The 22,367-nt window shown below is 38.1% G+C and overlaps 1 protein-coding gene across 16 annotated transcripts in view; it reads right to left on the minus strand.

Annotated features, from left to right (window-relative positions):
* USP54 (ubiquitin specific peptidase 54) overlaps window positions 1-22,367 on the minus strand; it is a 149,257-nt gene that overhangs the window by 65,697 nt on the left and 61,193 nt on the right. For 11 of the 16 annotated variants that reach the window (XM_082673119.1, XM_082673114.1, XM_082673113.1 and 8 more), the window contains exon 2: window positions 6,431-7,269. The exons of 1 other annotated variant lie outside the window; for it this stretch is intronic. In XM_082673119.1, the coding sequence (XP_082529245.1) occupies window positions 6,431-6,577 (147 nt within the window). In that variant the 5' untranslated portion in view covers window positions 6,578-7,269. Of the gene's footprint in view, window positions 1-6,430; window positions 7,412-8,001; window positions 8,024-22,367 lie in introns of those variants that run through there. 4 more of the 16 variants (XM_082673117.1, XM_082673116.1, XM_082673118.1 and 1 more) reach the window with 3 other exon arrangements.

A 22,367-nucleotide genomic window follows, 5' to 3' on the forward strand; every position in this document is an offset into this window, starting at 1 on the left:
AGATCAGATCAGAAATAAATGAAAAAGAAATGAAGGAAGCAATAGTAAAGATCAATAAAACTAAAAGCTGGTTCTTTGAGAAGATAAACAAAATTAATAAACCATTAGCCAGACTCATCAAGAAAAAAAGGGAGAAGACTCAAACCAACAGAATTAGAAATGAAAAAGGAGAAGCAACAACTGACACTGCAGAAATACAAAAGATCATGAGAGATTACTACAAACAACTATATGACAATAAAATGGACAACCCAGAAGAAATGGACAAATTCTTAGAAAAGCATAACCTTCTGAGACTGACCCAGGAAGAAATAGAAAATATAAACAGACCTATCACAAGCACTGAAATTGAAACGGTAATTAAAAATCGTCCAACAAACAAAAACCCACGTCCAGATGGCTTCACAGGCGAATTCTATCAAACATTTAGAGAAGAGCTAACACCTATCCTTCTCAAACTCTTCCAAAATATAGCAGAGGGAGGAACATTCCCAAACTCATTTTACGAGGCCACCATCACCCTGATACCAAAATCAGACAAAGATGTCACTAAAAAAGAAAACTACAGGCCAGTATCTCTGATGAACATAGATGCAAAAAGCCTCAACAAAATACTAACAAACAGAATCCAACAGCATATTAAAAGGATCATACACCATGATCCAGTGGGGTTTATCCCAGGAATGCAAGGATTCTTCAATATATGCAAATCAATCAATGTGATACACCATATTAACAAATTGAAGGAGAAAAACCATATGATCATCTCTGTAGATGCAGAAAAAGCTTTTGACAAAATTCAACACCCATTTATGATAAAAACTCTCCAGAAAGTAGGCATAGAGGGAACCTAACTCAACATAATAAAGGCCGTATATGACAAACCCACAACCAACATCGTTCTCAATGGTGAAAAACTAAAACCATTTCTTCTAAGATCAGGAACAAGACAAGGTTGCCCACTCTCACCAGTATTATTCAACATAGTTTTGGAAGTTTTAGCCACAGCAATCAGAGAAGAAAAGGAAATAAAAGGAATCCAAATGGGAAAAGAACAAGTAAGCTGTCACTGTTTGCAGATGACATGATACTATACATAGAGAATCCTAAAGATGCTACCAGAAAACTATTAGAGCTAATCAATGAATTTGGTAAAGTAGCAGGATACAAAATTAATGCACTGAAGTCACTTGCATTCCTATACACTAATGATGAAAAATCTGAAAGAGAAATTAAGGAAACACTCCCATTTACCATTGCAACAAAAAGAATAAAATACCTAGGTATAAACCTACCTAAGGAGGCAAAAGACCTGTATGCAGAAAACGATAAGACACTGATGAAAGAAATTAAAGACGATACAAACAGAGGGAGAGATATACCATGTTCTTGGATTGGAAGAATCAACATAGTGAAAATGACTATACTACCCAAAGCAATCTACAGATTCAATGCAATCCCTATCAAACTACCAATGGTATTTTCCACAGAACTAGAACAAAAAATTTCACAATTTGTATGGAAACACAAAAGACCCTGAATAGACAAAGCAATCTTGAGAAAGAAAAACGGAGCTGGAGGAATCAGGCTTCTGAACTTCAGACTATGCTACAAAGCTACAGTAATCAAGACAGTATGGTACTGGCACAGAAACAGAAATATAGATCAATGGAACAGGATAGAAAGCCCAGAGATAAACCCATGCACATATGGTCACCTTATCTTTGATAAAGGAGGCAAGAATATACAATGGAGAAAAGACAGCCTCTTCAATAAGTGGTGCTGGGAAAACTGGACAGCTACATGTAAAAGAATGAAATTAGAACACTCCCTTACACCAAACACAAAAATAAACTCAAAATCGATTAAAGACCTAAATGTAAGGCCAGACACTATAAAACTCTTAGAGGAAAACATAGGCAGAACACTCTATGACATAAATCACAGCAAGATCCTTTTTGACTCACCTCCTAGAGAAACGGAAATAGAAACAAAAATAAACAAATGGGACCTAATGAAACTTAAAAGCTTTTGCACAGCAAAGGAAACCATAAAAAAGAAGAAAAGACAACCCTCAGAATGGGAGAAAATATTTGCAAACGAAGCAACCGACAAAGGATTAATCTCCAAAATATACAAGCAGCTCATGCATCTCAATATCAAAAAAACAAACAACCCAATCCAAAAATGGGCAGAAGACCTAAATAGACATTTCTCCAAATAAGATATACAGATTGCCAACAAACACATGAAAAGATGCTCAACATCACTAATCATTAGAGAAATGCAAATCAAAACTGCAATGAGGTATCACCTCACACCGGTCAGAATGGCCATCATCAAAAAATCTGCAAACAATAAATGCTGGAGGGGGTGAGGAGAAAAGGGAGCCCTCTTTCACTGTTCGTGGGAACGTAAATTGATATAGCCACTATGGAGAACGCCTTAAAAAACTAAAAATAGAACTACCATATGCCTCAGCAATCCCACTACTGGGCATATACCCTGAAAACCATAATTTAAAAAGAGTCATGTACCACAATGTTCAGTGCACCACTATTTACAATAGCCAGGACATGGAAGTAACCTAAGTGTCCATCGACAGATGAATGGATAAAGAAGATGTGTCACATATATACAATGGAGTATTACTCAGCCATGAAAAGAAACGAAATTGAGTTATTTGTAGAGAGGTGGATGGACCTAGAGTCTGTCATACAGAGTGAAATAAGTCAGAAAGAGAAAAACAAATACTGTATGCTAACACATATATATGGAATCTATAAAAAAAAATTGGTTCTGACGAACCTAGGGGCAGGACAGGAATAAAGACACATAGAGAATGGACTTGAGGACACATGGACCGGGAAGGGTAAGCCGGGATGAAGTGAGAGAGTAACACTGACATATATAGACTACCAAATGTAAAATAGATAGCTAGTGGGAAGCAGCTGCCTAGCACAGGGAGATCAGCTCAGTGCTTTGCGACCACCTAGAGGGGTGGGATAAGGAGGGTGGGAGGCAGACGCAAGAGGGAGGGGATATGGGGATATACGTATGCATATAACTGATTCACTCTGTTATACAGCAGAAACTAACACACATTGTAAAGCAATTATACTCCAATAAAGATGTTAAAAAAAAATCTGTTCATAGTTTGTAACCTTGATACAATGTGATGAGAACAACACTTTACTTCTATGGTATTCCTCTCAAAAACCCATAACGCCAATATAATCATGAGAAGCATATCAGACAAACTGCAATAGTGGGACATCCTACAAAATACTTGATTAGTACCCTTCAAAATTGTCAAAATCATCAAAAACAAGGAAATTGTGTGAAACTGTCACAGCCAAGAGGCGCCTAAGGAGACAGGACAAGTAAATGTAAATGTAGTATCCTGGATGGGATCCTGGAATACAAAAAGACACTTCATAAAAAAACTCACGAAATCTGAGTAAACTATGAGTTCAGTTGAAAGAGAAATGGTGTAATATATAGCATAAATGCCTTAGGAAGCTCCTCTTATCTGGAAAACATTTAAATAGCACCATATATGAAAAGGCACTACTTTTGGAGCACCAGATTATAGCACACCTCCGAGGCTTCTTCATACTTTGGTGTCTATAGATATATATTTCCAAAAGTTCTTTGAAACACGTTACACTTCCAAATAAGCAACGCCTTTTTATAATAAATGTAATGGGTTCAATACATCTGTGGTGAACACAGCTTTCATACCAAAAGTTAGAATATTAGCTCATTGAAACAATTACTTTCAGCTTGTAACATGATTATAACAGGCACTCCAAAATTATCAATGTCTTCCAAGTATAAATATAAAAATAGGTATGTGTGTGTAAGTTATATGTTCTATATGGCACTGGAAATTAGAACAGAAATTTGTAAATATTATTGCTTAGACTGACAATAAAAATAGAACATATAGAAAAAACCAGAATTATAAAAACAGGACTATGGCCTGATAGGAGCTAAACACACACACATCTATATCAACACCTTTTTTTACCTTCCTCTAAATTACAAAAGTATTATTAGTTTATGCAAAGTGACTCAAAAAACTAATACGTGGGGGGAAAATAGCCTAACCAAACACCCACACCCACCCCCGCCCCTGCTGCAACTGCATACAATTTGTGGTAGTAATTAGTGAAGGTACTTACACTCTTTCTTTAGTTTGACAGCATAGAATTTTTGACTCTTGACAGCATAGAATTTTTTAATGTTTTCAAATAAAAATTTGAAAACAGAGTATGGAAATTTCATTACATAAATAATCTTGACAATGAAACTTTGTCATTTGCAACATGGATGGACTTGGAGGTTATTATGCTAAGTGAAATAAATCAGAGAGAGAAAGACAAATACTGTATGATATCACTTATATGTGGAATCTAAACAATAAAATAAACTAGTGAATACAACAAAAAAGAAACAGACTCACAGATATAGAGAACAATCTAGTGGCTACCAGTGAGGAGAGGGAAGGTGGGGGGCAAGATAGGGGTAGGAGATTAAGAGGTACAAATTATTCTGTATAAAATAAGTAAGCTACAAGGATATACCATACAACACAGGGAATACAGTCAATATTTTATAATAACTATAAATGGAGTATAACCTTTAAAAATTGTGAATCTCTATGTTGTACACCTGTAACCTATATAATATTGTACATCAACTTTACCTCAATTTTTTTTTAAAGACATTTTTAATACTACTGAGAAGACTAAACATGGACTGGGTATTAGATAATATTAATAATTTTAGCTAAACTTTTTAGGTGTGATAAAGTCTTTAAGATTATGGTTTTTTTCATGTCCTTATGTACTAGAGAAATACACTGAAGTATTTAAAGATCACATAATGCTTGGGAGTAGCTTAAAATAATTCAGCAAAAAAAGGGGGCCAGTGAATGAACTAAGACTGGTAAATATTAATCATTGTTGAGCCTGGTTGATGTGTACATGAAGATTCATAATACAAAATAAATAAGTAAATAAATAAATAAGCTTGACAAGATCCTTGTACTACAAATGAGGAAATTAAAATACTATTACCTGTACAAGGTCACAAGGCTAGTCTAAAGAAAGGCTAAAACTAGAACCCAGGTCTCCTAAGTCCAGTGCTTTTTATATCAAATATGTTGTCTTGTCTTTTTTTTTGGGGGGGGGGGTATAATTGCTTTACAATGGTGTGTTAGTTTCTGCTTTATAACAAAGTGAATCAGTTATACATATACATATGTTCCCAATTGTCTTGTCTTTTTTTCTCTCATAACAACTTATTTTCTCATACATCTGAGGTGTAAAGCTAATATTTTACCCAAGCATAATTATCTTGGGTGGCAAATTTCATTTACTTTTACTGTGAAGAGGAGAAAAAAGGGGAAAGCAATCACTTGAAAGTTAGACCAAGGGGGATGAACCGAACACGGTATGGCTCTGATTGGGCAGGGCAGGCAGACAGACAGGAAGCTTTGGGATTCTGAGACAGCTAAAGTGGCAAGCAAGACAAAAAGGGAAAATTTAGAGTAGATAATCACCTTAGAGGAATTTATTTTCTACCAGCTCTGTGCAAGCATATCTGACCAGACACTGCAAGGAGAGCTCAGAGGAAGGAGATGAAGAAGTAGACAAAGACTGGACCCCGATCAGAACGTGTGCTAAGAGCCTGAATATTATGAGACAAGAATAACATACCTGATTCATTTAAATTAAGTTCAAAAACAGGCAAAACTAATCTATGGTTGGTGGTTACCCTTCAATAGTGTTCACCCTTGGGGAGTGGTTAGTGACTGGAAGAGACCGCAAGGGAGTCTTCTGGAAGCTGGAAATCAGCTCTTTGTTAATCTGGGTGCTGTTTACATGGTTGTGATCAGTTTTGAAAGCTGAGTTGTATAATTATGATACATGCATTTTCCTGTATGTATATTATACATCAATAAAAAGTAAAAAAGAATATTAAAAAAAAGAATAACATACCTGAGAATCTTTCACTTGTGGAAAGAATTTTGCTTTCTATACTAGAGGAAAGCAACTAGGGTGATGAGACACCTTCGTCTCAAATGGAAAAAAAGGAAACAGTAGAGACTGTTCAGGAAAAAAGTCAATAAACAAGTAGTAAGATCATCTAGTCCATGTACCTCCCTTTAGACAGCTAAGTAGTAGTAGTTACAGTTATTATTTCTACTATCATTATTACTCTCCTCTTTTACAAATGAGGTAATTGAGACTCAAAGAGATAAAGTGACTTGCCTACGATCACAGAGATTAACTTAAAAAATAATCTTAGGCTGCTGACCTCAAACAGAGACTATCAAGTGTTAGATTTAAAACAGTAATCAGAAATACAGCATCAGCAAGTGAAAGTCAAAGTTCACCAAAAAGAAAGAAATTACCCTTACCTGCAAGGCACTGTTGAGGAAGCAGCTGTTTTGTCCTGGCTCATTGCTGAGGCCTTTGCTGGGGGCTATGGAGGTTGAGCTTCGAGGAGCAAACATCCCTTGGACACTACCACGGCCCCCTGAAAAATAATTTCTCTTCCAAGACATTATTGTTCACATTTAGCCTGAAAACACAGAGGAAGTTTTGTATCTTTTGGGGAGGGAGTTTCTGTCTGCTGAAGTCCTTAATATAAAGAGAATCCAGAATTTAACAAATTTATGTTGAAAGATTTTAAATTGACAACATTTCAAACATCATATATGCAGCTCAAGAAACTCAGGTATCCTTAGATCCACATGACAGAGCTGTCCTCTACTTGCTCCAAGCAATGCCCAAAATGTAACATGGCACAGGATTAATTCAAATAGAGAAATCCTTCCTTCGATTTTTCTTGAACTGCCTCCATAAAACCCTGGTGAAGTGGCTGTACTCCTCAACTCCAACAGAATCCAGGATCAGGGTAGGATGTGTTCTTTAGGCTTGTTTATAATGCTTCTTGTGGATTGAAGAATTTTCCAACTGGAAGGAGAGGCAGACGGATAAGCAAGAATCCAACGCAACCCTCCTCGCCTTCTATTGCCTCGTCCCATCATCCTCTGAAGTAAAAACCCAAGTTCTAAGCAACTGACATAGATTCCACAAAGCTAAGAAGCTTGTCTGAAATAAATGGAGTTTCTGTTTTTGTTGTTCTGCTGCTGTTTTTTAATATGCCCCCAACATTTTCTAGTATTCCATCCAGAACTTCAGAAAGTCTCTTCTCTTTTCCTCTGTGACTAGACTAGCCAGCTGTGCCAGAGAGCTTTAAAGAAAGAAAAAAAAAAACAATCAAAAGCTTGCGTCATTTAATGACTCTACTAGCTTTGTGCGCTTCTGCCAAGATCAGCGTTGCCTCACCTCTCACTAAAACTTGAAACCGAGACAAACAATGCTCACCACCCCACCCCTGCAAAGAAATCCTAACAACAACAAAAAGGAGAAACACTCAAACCAAAGAGGTGGGAAGAAAAAGGTGTGCGCAGCTTTAGTCTCATAGGAGCCTCCTCCCAAATTTTCTAGGAGGAGAAGAAAGTTGACCTGGACAGAAATAAGAACTGAATGCAAACTTTCCAAAATCAGGCTAAGAAAAAAGTTACCAAGTAAACACACACCAAACTAGAAATTGAAACAGTTTGTTTTGGATGTTGTGAGTACAGAAATTTTTCAAGGTATTTTAAATGCTCATGGCTATAAAAGCCTATTTAAAGGTGGGAGGGTCATGTTATCAGTCTAGGCTCTGAGTAAAGATGTCCCATCCCAGAGAAACCCTCATGGTGAGTAAACCATATGTCCTTAACATCCAGTTTGTATGTTACATTTTTTGCCAGAGGATCAGAGAGATAATTTGGGTTACAAATCACTTAATCCTCAGATTATATCCAAGGCATTCACAATCAGAGGCCATCCATTGACCAACATTAATTTTCAACTAATTAAAATGTCAGTGAGGCAACAAGGGAAAATTTCCTTGGAAGGAAATGCTTCTAATATTCACCTTTAAGTTTTCCTGTAAGGCTGCCAGGTCCACAGAAGGAAAAAATTAAGAATGTTAAATATTAAATTTGGTTTCTAACAGTTTCCCAAGCTTCTCCCTTCCTTCCCACCATCGTATGGATGACCTAAAAAAGCAAAAATGCTATAACATCTTAATCATTCTTGGTTCACCTAGCACTATCCATAGTGTGTTCAGTGGAAAAGCTGAGGCACAGGAACATTAAACGGTTGCACAGACTGTTCTTTCCCTTCTCTAAATTCCCAGACTATTTATAATCTACAGGTCACAGTTAAAGTATTAGATTATACATTATAGTGTCATATTATTCTGTATTTGTTTTTATTAATCTCTATTTGTTTTATATGGTGTCAGTCATATATCCTGACTATGACTGTATGAAATGAAATACTAACTAGTGTCAGACATGTGCTAAACAATACCGATATTCTTTATTTTATCTTCATAACAGCCCTATCATGTAGGTATTAATAGTTCCGTTTCACAGAAGAGTAAAGGGAGGCTTAAAGACATTAACTTGCCCAAATCAAAGCTGGTGTCAGAGCTAGAATTGTTTGACTACTTACTGTGACTTAATTATATATTTTATTATACTATTCCAAAAGCTCCTAACACAGTGCTAGTCTAGTCATAAGCAGGCACTCAATAAACACTGCCTGATGATTAGCATATAGCACCAGGCAGGATCCCATGTCTCCTACACAGACTACATGACCCTCAACCCTCTACACACACCCCATACACACCCCACTCGAGGCCACTAAGCAACTTCCAACAAGCCATGCAGCATTCCTTCAGCTCAACTGCTGCAAAAGAATGACAAATACCAACCCTCCACTTTGCTCAAAGCCAAAAGGACTTGGCAGGCAGGTGGGGTTTCCAGTATCCACATTAGGAGCTCACTGAAACTCAGCCTGCCCTATGATACACACCCCTGAGTTCAGGGAGCAAAGGGAAAAAAGGCAGTAGCAGAAAAAAAGATTCTCAGGCTCTGAATGGCAGCATTATGTAGGGTAAGGCAAAAAGCTCTCACACTTGAGCTAGGTGTGTCAGAAACCAGAGGTGAGAGCCAAAAAGAACAAAGCCAAGAGTGGTAATAACAAATGGTCCAAGAAATACTGATGACAAAATATTTCACTTAAATTACAGGTCTAGCACCAAACAATATAGTCCATCTACTAAAGATACATGAGAAAATAAAGAGTTCTACCAACATGGCTCTAACAACCTATTTTTAAAAAGAAAAAGAACTTCCTAGGCAATACCAGAGTATTTTAGGGGTAAAAGAGCATAATGTCTGCAACCTACTCTGAAATGGTTCAGGAAAAAAAAAAAAAAATTTGTGTGTATGCATGTATACTTATGTATATATGGAGAGAGAAGGAGAGAGAAAATAGTAAAGCAAATATAGCAAAATGTTAACAATAAATAAATCTGGCTCAAGGGTATATGAAAATTCTTTGTTCCATTTCTTGCAACTTGTTTGTAAGTTTTAAATTATTTTTTAAGTTGAAAAGGAATTGATATCTGCAAATAATACAAGAATTTAAAATTATGTAAGAATTAGCTTGTACTGTATGAAGTATTAGTAACTCAATGCAAAATCATGACTAAAATCATTAAGCTGGTAGATAATAACCATGCCAGATGATATTGGCAATCCCAAACTGAAAATAAAAGAAAGAAAAAGAAAAATACAAAAATGTATAGATATGAGGACAAATTAAAAGGAAATAAAGCTTGAATCCTATTTCTATGACAAGGAGAGGTCGAAACACAGTGTAAATTCAAGCTGTTGTCAGGAGTAAGTGATGTAGAGTAATTGTGATATTATTAAGAGGACTAGGACTAGACCTGGAGTTGGAAAAACATGGGTTCAAATTCTACATTTTTACTACTTTATGTAATCCCAAATAACTTAGGTGTCCTGAACTTTGTTTTCTGGGTCTATGGAACGGTGGCACAATACGTATTTCACACAGTGACTAAGATTTAACGTGATAGGTATGTGAAAGCAAGTTTTCAAAACAAAGAATTAATAATGAGTTCACTGAATGAGTGAATTGCTGAGCCTAAAAACTGAAAAGTAAATTTCTGTTTGGGGACCTCAGGATACTAGAAAGTTGTAAGCCAGCAGGAATAAGTCTTCTAATTATATGAAAAGAACAATAGGCCTCACATAGAACAAGGTACATGTCAGTATGATTTAGCTATGTGCTTGAAGAAACATTTGAATTTTACAATTATTTAAAAAATACAAAGTTTAAAAAAATAAAATAAAAAGTTTAACATAAAAAGGTAAACAACTGAGTCTATTACAAGGAATAGGGTAACATTTTAGAAGGTCTACAAACACTGACCATGTTCAACTGATCAATGATTCAAATGGAAAAGCCATGAAGAGTGTCTCAGTTTCTAAGGAAGGAACAGTAGCCCCATCACTAGTGATTAAAGTCAAAAGTAACCCAAACAATAGGAAGTCAAACTGTACAACACAGGGACTTCCCTGGTGACGCAGTGGTTGAGGGTCCGCCTGCCGATGCAGGGGACACGGGTTCGTGCCCCGGTCCGGGAAGATCCCACATGCCGTGGAGCGGCTGGGCCCGTGAGCCATGGCCGCTGAGCCTGCTTGTCCGGAGCCTGTGCTGCGCAACGGGAGAGGCCGCAGCAGTGAGAGGCCCGCGTACCGCAAAAAAAAAAAAAAAAAAAAAAACTGTACAACACTGAGATATCCCAACAGTTTCCAGAAAATTTGCCCACATTTCTGGTTCTGTTATTCTATATAGCAGTTTACTTATAATTTACTGAAGAATCTATACTTGAACTGATAAATCAGCAGGCAATTACCTCAATTCCTTGGTATACTCCACATGTCAATAATTACTATATCCATAGTATCTTCTCGCTTATTATGAGGATATCAATGTCTGGCATATAGTAACTGCTATATAAATTATTGTTATTGTTATTATTACCATTCAAACATTCCCTTCTCATGAGCTCTTTTCCCTTTAAAGATAACCACATAGATATCCTATATTCTTTAAAAACCCAGTAACAGCAAAGACCACCTTGAACTTATTAAATCCTTACGCCTACTGTCCTAAATTTTTTTCAACCTTTCACTGCTAAAAGTCTCTGTAAAATAATTTACAACTGCTGCTTCTCCTTGCTCATCATTAATGTCTTCAGAACATGGTACTGTTCCTTTATTCCACCATCACAATTCTACTTCATGGAACATTTGCCTTCTAAAGAAATCTAATTTCAAAACCCACTGGCTTTTTCCATATGCCTCATTCTTCTTAATTTTTCTGCAGCACCTAACACTGGCTGCCTGATGTAACACAATCGTGAATTCATAGGGTGAATTAATAAGAAAATAAAAGAATGACAAAAATGAGAGAATGACAAACACTGGTTCTCCTACTGCTCTGACAGTCCATTTTCTCTCTCTTTTGTTGCTTTCTTAAAAGTAAGCATTCCGGGACTTTCCTGGTGGTGCAGTGGTTAAGAATCTGCCTGCCAATGCAGGGGACACGGGTTCAAGCCCTGGTCTGGGAAGAGCCTACATGCCGCGGAGCAACTAAGCCCGTGAGCCACAACTACTGAGCCAACGTGCTGCAACTACTGAAGCCTGCGTGCCTAGAGCCCTTGCTCTGTGACGAGAGAAGCCACTGCAATGAGAAGGCCGTGCACTGCAACACCACAACTAGAGAAATCCTGCGTGCACCAATGAAACCCAACACAGCCAAAAAAAAAAAAAAAAACCTAAACATTCCCTAAAGTTAAAATTAGACCTTCTTGGTCTTGTCTAGAGTACTTTCCATGAGTGTTCTCATCCCCTTTTCCATCAGAACTTCAACCATAACTTCTGGTTTGATAAATCACAGATCTTATGAACTCTGAAACCAAATTACCAACTATGTGCACACTGTCCCACTTTCAAAACAAGTTTAACATGTCCAAATCTGAAGTCACCGCCTTCCCCCCCAAAATAGTCCCTCCTCTTTATCCCCCATTTTTTAAAATTTATTTATTTATTTATTTATTTATTTTACTAATGGCATTGAGGCAGGAGATAGATGGGCCCCAGGCTGGGCAGCTGGAGTTGTCCCCTGTGGACAGATACTCCAAAATAGCAGGCACGAGAGAAGAGCTGAGCACTGCCCAGATAAAGATAGAGACAACATATTTCTCTTTCTTGAGGTCAAGAAGACCTTCCTGACTATACATGCACAGAAAGGCTCTTTGGAGGTCAAAAGGGAGGGGGCATCACCTCATAGCAAGAGATGTCAACCTACCTAGAGGTCGCTTCACTAGAATCCATCTTGGCTAAGAGACGTGTGCGCACACATGGGAGGACCCTGATATATACCAAATACGGACTCAAAACCAGGCAAAGCGTGCTTCCCTGGTGGCGTAGTGGTTGAGAGTCCGCCTGCCGATGCAGGGGACACGGGTTCGTGCCCCAGTCCGGGAAGATCCCACATGCCGCGGAGAGGCTGGGCCGGTGAGCCATGGCCGCTGAGCCTGCGCGTCCGGAGCCTGTGCTCCGCAACGGGAGGGACCACAACAGTGAGAGGCCCGCTTACCGCAAAAAAAAAAAAAAAAAGAAAATACACAGGACTTCCCTGGCGGCACAGTGGTTGAGAATCCGCCTGCCAATGCGGGGCACACAGGTTCGTGCCCTGATCCAGGAAGATCCCACATGCCATGGAGCAACTAAGCCCGTGCGCCACAACTACCAAGCCTGTGCTCTAGAGCCTGCGAGCCACAACTACTGACCCCACGAGCCACAACTACTGAAACCCACGCGCCAAGAGCCTGTGCTACACAAGAGAGCCACCCCAATGAGAAGCCCGCGCATCACAACAAAGAGTAGCCCCCGCTCGCTGCAACTAGAGAAAGCCCGTGCACAGCAACAAAGACCTAACACAGCCAAAAATAAATAAATTTAAAAAAATACACAGATAGCAAATAAACATATAAGAAGATATTCAATATTATTAGTCTTTAGGGAAATGGAATTAAAACCACACTACATGCCTACTAAAGTAGCTAAAAACAAAAACAAAAATATTTAAAACCTGACAATAACAAAGGCTAATGAGGAAGTATCAGAGCGACTGGAAGTCTCCTAAATTGTTGATAGAAATGCAAAATGACACTGTTGGCAATTACATATAATGTTAAATATACTTTTACCATCTGACCTAGCAATCCCATTCCTAGGTATTTTACCCAAAAGAAATGAAAGCTTATGCCACATAAAAACCTTTACACAAGTGTTTATAATGGCTTTACACATAATCACCAAAAACTGGAAACAACCCAAATGTTCTTCAATTAGTAAGTGGTACATACATACATTAAACTCAACAATAAAAAGGAAAGAATACTGACATACACAAAAATATGGATGAATCTCAAATGTACTATGATGAGACTCAAAAGGCTATATACTATATGATTTCACTTTTATGACATCTTGGAAAAGTCAAAATTAAAAGTCAAAATAGACCAGTGTTTCCAGAAGTTGTGGGTGACAGTAGGGGTTGATTGCAAAGGGGCAGTACCAGGCTGATGAAACTGTTAACGTATCTTTTTTTTTTTTTTTTTTTTTTTTTTTTGCGGTACGCAGGCCTCCCACTGTTGCGGCCTATCCCGTTGCGGAGCACAGGCTCCGGACGCACAGGCTCAGCGGCCATGGCTCACGGGCCCAGCCGCTCCGCGGCACGTGGGATCCTCCCGGACGGGGGCACGAACCCGCGTCCCCCGCATCGGCAGGCGGACTCTCAACCACTGCGCCACCAGGGAAGCCCTGTTAACGTGTCTTGATTGTGCTGGTAGTTATACTATACTACCTCTATGCATTTAGCAAAACTCAGAACTCTATACCAAAAAGATTGTGGTATTTTAATATAAATTTTTCTAATTTTATATAGACTACCAAAGATTCTAAAAAACACTTTTTAAAGCATATTTTAAAGTGTCAATTAAAAAAACAAAAACCTTTCCCAGGTCCCTCCTGAAGAATAATGTCCAAACTTCTCAGTCTGATTCTTAATAACATAATCTGACCTTAATTTATATTTTATATTTATCTCTTTTTATCCCACTACATAAAACTTCTCCACCCAGGGCTTCCCTGGTGGCACAGTGGTTGATTAAGAATCCACCTGCCAATGCAGGGGGCACGGGTTTGAGCCCTGGTCCGGGAAGATCCCACATGCCGTGGAGCAACTAAGCCCATGCACCACAACTACTGAAGCCTGTGCGCCTAGAGCGTGTGCTCCGCAACGAGAAGCCACCACAACGAGAAGCCCGTGCACCACAACGAAGAGTAGCCCCCGCTCGCTGCAACTAGAGAAAACCCGTGCACAGCAACAAAGACCCAATGCAGCCAAAAATAAATAAATTTATAAAAAGAAAACAAAAAAACTTTTACCCAAACATTTTTCCCATTTCTGTGATCTTATTAATAGTTTTACCTACTTGGGATGCTCAGTAACCTACTTCCCCTCTATAGGTAACCCAGCCTCTTTGTAAAAACCTTTGTAAAACACTCCTTGACTACCCCAAGCCTGAAGGGATCTCCCCCATTTCTGAATTCCTATATAAATTTTCTATAATTGTAAGGGAAATTAATGTTTCTATCAGACCATTGTTTCTAGGGTCCTTCCCCTCTCCCTGTTCCCCTCCATCCCATCTGAGAATAGAGAATGGATGGAGGTCAGAAGCCAATTGTGTTATATACAAATATCTGTTACTGTGGATATACAAATATCTGTTATTGTGGGGATACATTACATAGGAGTTCACTATAGTTTATTTTATTTGTCATATAATCTATCTTTCTATTTATAAATCGTGATTCTAACTAAAAAGCATGATTCTAAATATATATGTGTGTGTATATAGGTATGTATGTATGTGTACACATATACATATACATAAACTTTCCATAATTACTTCATCTTATAAAGCAAGATATTCTAATATTTATGTGATTCAGTTAAAACTTCAGGCTTTCCTCACTGTCAATATAAACATTTTAAGGGACATCACACAGCTTTGGGCAGATGAGATCCTAGTGAGATAGTTCTGTATAAATGCATCTGAGTCATATCCTTAGATACTTAGTTTAAAAAAAAAAACAAACAAAAAACCCAAAGCTAAACAAACTTGGTGAGCATTGCATTATTTGTTTAGTGGAAATCTGTTCCAAAGAAGCTGTCCATATGCAGTTTGTTTGTTGTTGTTGTTGTTCTTTAATTTATTTATTTTTGGCTGCTTTGGGTCTTCATTGCTGAGCAAGGGCTTTCTCTAGTTGCAAATAGTGGGGGCTACTCTTCGTTGCGGTGTGCGGGCTTCTCATTGTCGTGGCTTCTCTTGTTGCGGAGCACAGGCTCTAGGCGTGAGGGCTTCAGTAGTCATGGCACGTGGGCTCAGTAGTTGTGGCTCGCGGGCTCTAGAGCGCATGCTCAGTAGTTGTGCCACACGGCAGCATGTGGAATCTTCCGAGACCAGGGATCAAACCCGTGTGCCCTGAATTGGCAGGTGGATTCTTAACCACTGCGCCACCAGGGAAGCCCCATATACAGTTTTCAGTACGGAATCTTGCTTAGTTTTCAGGTCAGCCAATTAGATGATGATTAAAAACAACCACCACCTGATATTGGTAACTAAGTGCTAGATGCAAATTTATTCAAATTTAAATTTAAACGGCTCCATAGTCCATTATCTAATACTCCTATCTGATTGATTTTGCCTTTGTAACAGTAGCAACCAAAGGGCACGCAGCATCCTGCAGAGAATAGTCCTAGACTACAACAAACTAACAGATAGTAGGCTATTTGTCAGCTAGTTATTCCCAAACTCTTTGCAGAAAATGTATCATTATCTTTATCCACATTTATTAGTTTCCAGCCAACTCCAAACACAATGGAATATTCAATCAAAGATGGAAGGAGGAGAAAGAGCATACAAGAACCCTATTGCCGTGTTGCTCTCAACTCTGAAGAAGATACAGCAACCTATATTTTACTATTGCAGAATAGACTCTGAATAAGCTTGTTCATAAATTCCTTTTTTCCCAACTTTATTCAGGTATAATTGATAAAACTGTTATGTATTTAAAGTGTACAATGTGATGATTTTATATATGAATACATTGTGTGAAGGGATTCCCATATCAAGTTGATTAACACATACTAGAAAGGCAACAGAAAAGACTAATGAAACTAAAAGCTGGGTTTTTGAAAATATAAATAAAATTGACAAATCTTTAACTAGACTAAGAAAAAAGAGAGAGAAGGTTCATATAAATAATATCAGAAATTAAAAAGGAGAAATTACAACTGATAACAGAGAAATACTAAGGATCATAAGAAACTACAGTGGACAATTATACACCAACAAACTGAATAATCTAGAAGAAATAAATTAAAATATAGAAATATACAACCTACCAAGTCTGAATCATGAAGAAATAAAAAATGTGAACATAAATACTTATATTTATTTAATCTTTAATCTACTTTATACTTATTTAATCATCATTACGACCTAGCTCCTGGGCTTTACTAAGTCAAAACAGCCTGCATTACCTTGTTGTCTCTAACATCAGGTAAACTAGGAAGCTTAGAAGCCAGAATTGGGAAAGAAGCATGTCATCTTATCACCTATTACCTATTTCTTTATGTAGTAGAGTTACTAAATTGTATGTCCCACATTGTTCCCAATCTGAACACACTAACTTCCTGTGAGCAGGCTAAAAAACCTTTCCCATGTGTGAAATGACAGAAAACAGTGGGTCCCAACCTTTCTGCAGACCCCCACATCCAGAGGCAGGCTTAAGAAAAAACCATGAATTGTGACAGGAAATGATATTAGTAAAAGCAATTCCTTGGGAAGGGAGAGGCACCATATGTGCAGACAACACTGAAAGGCAAGGGCAAGGTGGGGTAGAATTAAGAAAAAAGAAGAAGAAACCATGAAGATTAAGGGCCCCTCTCTTGCACAGGCCCTCAAGCCCAATATCTACTTTCCTCTTTTAAAAAAACTGTTTCCCTTAAAGTGGGCCCTCTGAATTATGTAAGCTCCAGGTCCCACAGACTCTGAATCATATTACAGAAACTGAGCTTTTATAGTATACGTTACTTGAGAAAATATATGATTCAAAAATCTACTTTAGGGCTTCCCTGGTGGCGCAGTGGTTGAGAGTCCGCCTGCTGATGCAGGGGACGCGGGTTCGTGCCCCGGTCCGGGAAGATCCCACATGCTGCGGAGCGGCTGGGCCCGTGAGCCATGGCCGCTGAGCCTGCGCGTCCGGAGCCTGTTGCTCCGCAATGGGAGAGGCCACAACAGTGAGAGGCCCCCATACCACAAAAAAAAAAAAAAAAATCTACTTTAAATTCGGTAATAGTAATAAACATGTATTTTACTAATCAAAGCCATCTAATACATTATGCGTTATATAAATTTAGTTAGCACTAAATAGATCTAAATTGTACTCTTTGAATTTTTCATTCTTGGGCTGACTGTAATAATTCTACTAGGGATCCACACACAGTTGACAGAGTAGAAATGGCAGGGCTAAATTTAAAAGATCATGGCTCAAGACTGCCAGTATTAGAGGTACAGCTCTAGAAAATGAAGACCTCTAGAAAATGAAGACCTCTAGAAAAAAACATTTCTCTATATTAATGAAATACAGAGAATGATTACTTCACAACGAGTATACACAATGCATCATAATGTGCTGCCATTTTTCTCAGGCCAAAGTATTAAACCAGGCTATAGACGTAGCCGCCCTAATTATCTACTACTATATTCCTCACCAACAAAGTCAGCTTCTCTTAGCCTCTGTGTCTGAAAAAACCCTAAGTAGTCATTCAACTGTTTGCAAAATGAAACTGGCTTAACCATAAAGAGAGATGAGGCCTGGAAGGACACTGGGCCACAGGAAGAGCCTGTCACCCTAAGAGACAGTGGGGTAAAGGAGGTTCAGAGATCTATAGCTTATTAGCATTAGCATTGGAGACTTCTTTATGAATGGGATATGAGTGTAACTGAGACCAATACTGACTAGAAAGGATTTATTCCTGCAGAACCTGAAGGTCCTTTGATGAAACCAGGAGTAAGGTGCAGGTATCTCAGAAAGGGATAGCTCCCTTAAGGGAATTCATTTCATAATCATTAAATGAAGTTCAATGAGGTCTCTAAGTAATACTACTAATTCTATACGTAGAGAATTCCATGACATTCATGCAAATGATAGTATCAAAGTATCTCCACCAAGACATTTATTAACCACAAAGGGAAAGATAGTAACTTTACTGTAGAGAAATGAGGCAGAAACCCCCTTAACCAAGTGATCAAGTCAAACATCACGAGCAATAATACATATTGACATCATGAATCCCATGGTAATAATGCACTGAGAACACATTTCTTGACGTTCTTGCCTAAACCATATAATCTCAGTTCAATCATGAGGAAAAAAAAAAAATCAGACAAATCCAAATTGAGGAATATTTGACAAAATAACTGACTAATACCCTCCAAAAATGTCAAAGTTATAAAAGACAAAGAAAGACTGAGAAACTTTTACAGAACCTCGGAGACTAAGGAGGAGAAAAGTCTAAAATGCAATGTGAGATCCTAGACAGGATCCTCAATAAAGAACAATGGTGAAGAAACTTGAAGTTTGACGGTCTTTATGTAACAGTATTGAACCAATGCTAATTTCCTGCTTCTGATCATTATACTATGCTTATATAAGATGATAAGATTAGAGGAAGCTGGGTTAGGGCTATATAAAAACTGTACTATTTTTGCAACTTTTCTGTAAGTCCAAAATTGGTTCAAATAAAAAACTTTTTAAATGTGCAAATAATTCATTGAGGGAGATGAAAGCTTGGGCCCAATGCGGAATAGAGGCAATTGGAGGATTAACATCTATACTTATAAAGGTAAGTGGACTAATAGTTTGTGATCATGGGAAATTTAGAGTCCAATGAAGGCTTGTGTGAAATGTCTGGGGTTATCATGTTTAACATCAAAGTTTAGCAGTTAATGGGTTATTAGTTCAGAAACCTGTTTCTCAGAGCTTGATTTACCTAGAATGAACTATTAGAAAAGTTTTTAAATCTACAAGATCAAGGATAAGTAAATGTAAAATAGCAGGGGTCTTGTTAGGGTGATGAATTATTTTTTTTCCTCTTTTCTCTATTTTCTAAATTATCTATAATTCATAGATGAATTATCTTTAATTTATAGTTTCCTTACTTAAAGTAAAACTAAAATTGGAATTTAAATTCATTTTCCCTAAAAACAGAATGAAAGGACTCTGGACCAGAGGTAACCAACCATTGAGAAAGCTGTTTAATAATTGGTAACTACTTCCTATTTAGAAACAGGGGGCCAGATGTGGATTTCTATTTCCTTTCATTCTGTTTTCATTGCTGCTGCTGCTGAGGTCCAGATCCTCTCCCCTCTGGACTACTGGACCACATTCTGACTCTTTGACAGGTCTCCATTCCTATATATGTGACTACCAGAGGACTCCTAAAATACCATGACACTCACCTTTTCAATGGCTTCCAGAGATGGGTATTCTTTTGGCTAGAGAAAAATGGTATTTTTATAATTCACAAGGGGAGAAATTAATGGATGGAGTTTTCACAAGTTTCTCTCCCATAATTTTTTCTTGTCCACTTATTCCACTGCTTACAAGGCAAAAACATGAACAAAGAGTAAACTTTAAAAAAAAAAAAAGCAGGGACAGTTTTTTGGGGGCAGGAACCCGCTGTGTCCCCCTTTGCCTGGCAAAGCAATAAAACTATTCTTTTCTACAAAACAAAAACAAAAACAAACCCAAAGCAGTCAACAGGACCTATTTTGACAGGTTTTTTTTCTTATTGACTCATGTTCATGATTGTGCTTTCTTTTTTTTTAAATTAATTTATTTATTTTTGGCTGTGCTGGATCTTTGTTGCTGCGTGCGGGCTTTCTCTAGTTGTGGCGAGCAGGGGCTACTCTTCATTGCGGTGCTCAGGCCTCTCATTGCAGTGGCTTCTCTGGTTGCGGAGCACGGGCTCTAGGCGCACGGGCTTAGTAGTTGTGGCATGTGGGCTCAGTAGTTGTAACGCACGGGCTTAATTTCTCCACAGGATGTGCGATCTTCCCAGACCAGGGCTCAAACCCACGTCTCCTGCATTGGCAGGCAGATTCTTAACCACTGAGCCACCAGGGAAGTCCATGATTGTGCTTTTTTTATTGCATATTTTTACATTCACATAGTCCGCTAGTAAAATTAACTACTAATTTATAAGATTGAATTAAATATGTCTGGCACCTACACAAAGTTTGAGAATCATTAGACCTTACCACCATTTTCCAGCTACATCTACTCATTTATTCATCAGACATTTCACTGAGCACCTATTAAGTGCCCCTCACTCATCCTCCACTCCAAGATAAGCATTCCCATCCTCCCCCATATTACAGTTATTTGTGTACATGGAGTACCTCACATATTCCTTAAGGGTATCTTTTTATTCCACACAGAAGTTGAATATAATAGGCACTGAATCACTGAAAGTTTAATTTAAAGAGAAAACTTCTCGTTTGAAGGGATAAGTACCTAGAACAGCCAATTCCAACATTCTGATAAACTCTGACTCTCCTTAAATAAGAGTCCTCCAAATCTCCATAACTAGCTTGAGATATCACAGATGGTTTTTTCTAATGAAGACTGTATCAACTCAATCAATATTTGCTCTGATTCAAGCTTAAAAATAAAAAGAGATAGCATCTACAACCATAAAAAAGTCCATGTTATTTGTTGATTTATGGGCTGGTTATCACAAACTCCCCAGTGAATACAGTTACTCAACTCAAACAATTTCCTGAGGGTTGGACTTTGGCAGCTTCAAATTATTACATCATGTACAACAAGAAAAACTGTATGCTGATAAAGGACAGAAAGCCTTATATTTTTTCTTTTTGTAAGAGCTTAGAAAACTGTCATTTACAATAAATTTGTCCAAAAGCAGCTGGAAAAAAAAACACGACATGTTTCACTTTACTATTAAGTGACAAATGTAACGACTAAGAAATGACATTTGGGGACTTCCCTGGTAGTCCAGTGAGTAACACTCCGTGCTCCCAATGCAGGGGGGTCCAGTTCGATCCCTGGTGGGGGAACTAGATCCCGCATGCATGCCACAACTAAGAAGTCTGCATGCCACAACTAAGAGCCCACATGCCACAATCAAGAGTCCACATGCCATAATTAAGAAGTCCACATGCTGCAACTAAGACCCAGCACAGCCAAAAATAAATTAATAAATTAATTTTAAAAATAAATAAAAAGAAATGACATTTGCAGGCTACTTAGCCCCTCCTTATAAAGATCCAGAGCTATATAGATAATCTACTGACTTCCAAGGGAGGCAGCATGATAGTAGAAAGAACATAGTGGTTTAAAGTGCAGGCTTTGCAGGGCCAACCACATTATATAACCTCAGGAAACACCATGATCATAGTGGAGATCCAGGAGGCACCATTCCCAGGGAACACAATGTGATTTATAAAACTTAGGGACCGGGCTTCCCTGGTGGTGCAGTGGTTAAAAATCCGCCTGCCAATGCAGGGGAAATGGGTTCGAGCCCTGGTCCGGGAAGATCCCACAGGCCGTGGAACAACTAAGTCCATGTGCCACAACTACTGAGCCTATGCTCTAGAGCCCACGAGCCACAACCACTGAGCCTGTGAGCCACAACTACTGAAGTCCACGGGCCTAGAGGCCACGCTCTGCAACAAGAGAAGCCACCACAATGAGAAGCCCGCGCACCACAATGAAGAGTAGCCCCCGCACACCACAACTAGAGAAAGCCCATGCCCAGCAACAAAGACACAACATAGCCAAATATAAATAAATAAAATAAATAAATTTTTAAAATAAATAAATAAATAAATAGAAATAAAACTTAGGGACCTAGAGTTCACATGGTAGAACAGGTTTGGATTCTACCACCTAACAACTGTGTTATCTTGACCAACTTATTGAATCAATTATTGAAGTCTCAGGTACCTCACCAGTAAAATGGAATTTAAAAATATATATATGTCTCTCATACAACTCTTACGAGAGTTAAATGAAATAGTGTGTGTGTATACATACATATATGTGTATATATATTTTATATATATATATATATATAATTAGCCCAGTATCTAGCAAATGAGACATAAATGTTTTGATGATAATTATGAAGAAGCAGGATAAAATGAATCTAAATTCCAATCCTGCTACATCACTTTCAGGTCATTTACTA

This window comes from Grampus griseus, assembly GCF_964374135.1.
Source record: "Grampus griseus genome assembly, chromosome: 16".
NCBI lineage: Eukaryota > Metazoa > Chordata > Mammalia > Artiodactyla > Delphinidae > Grampus > Grampus griseus.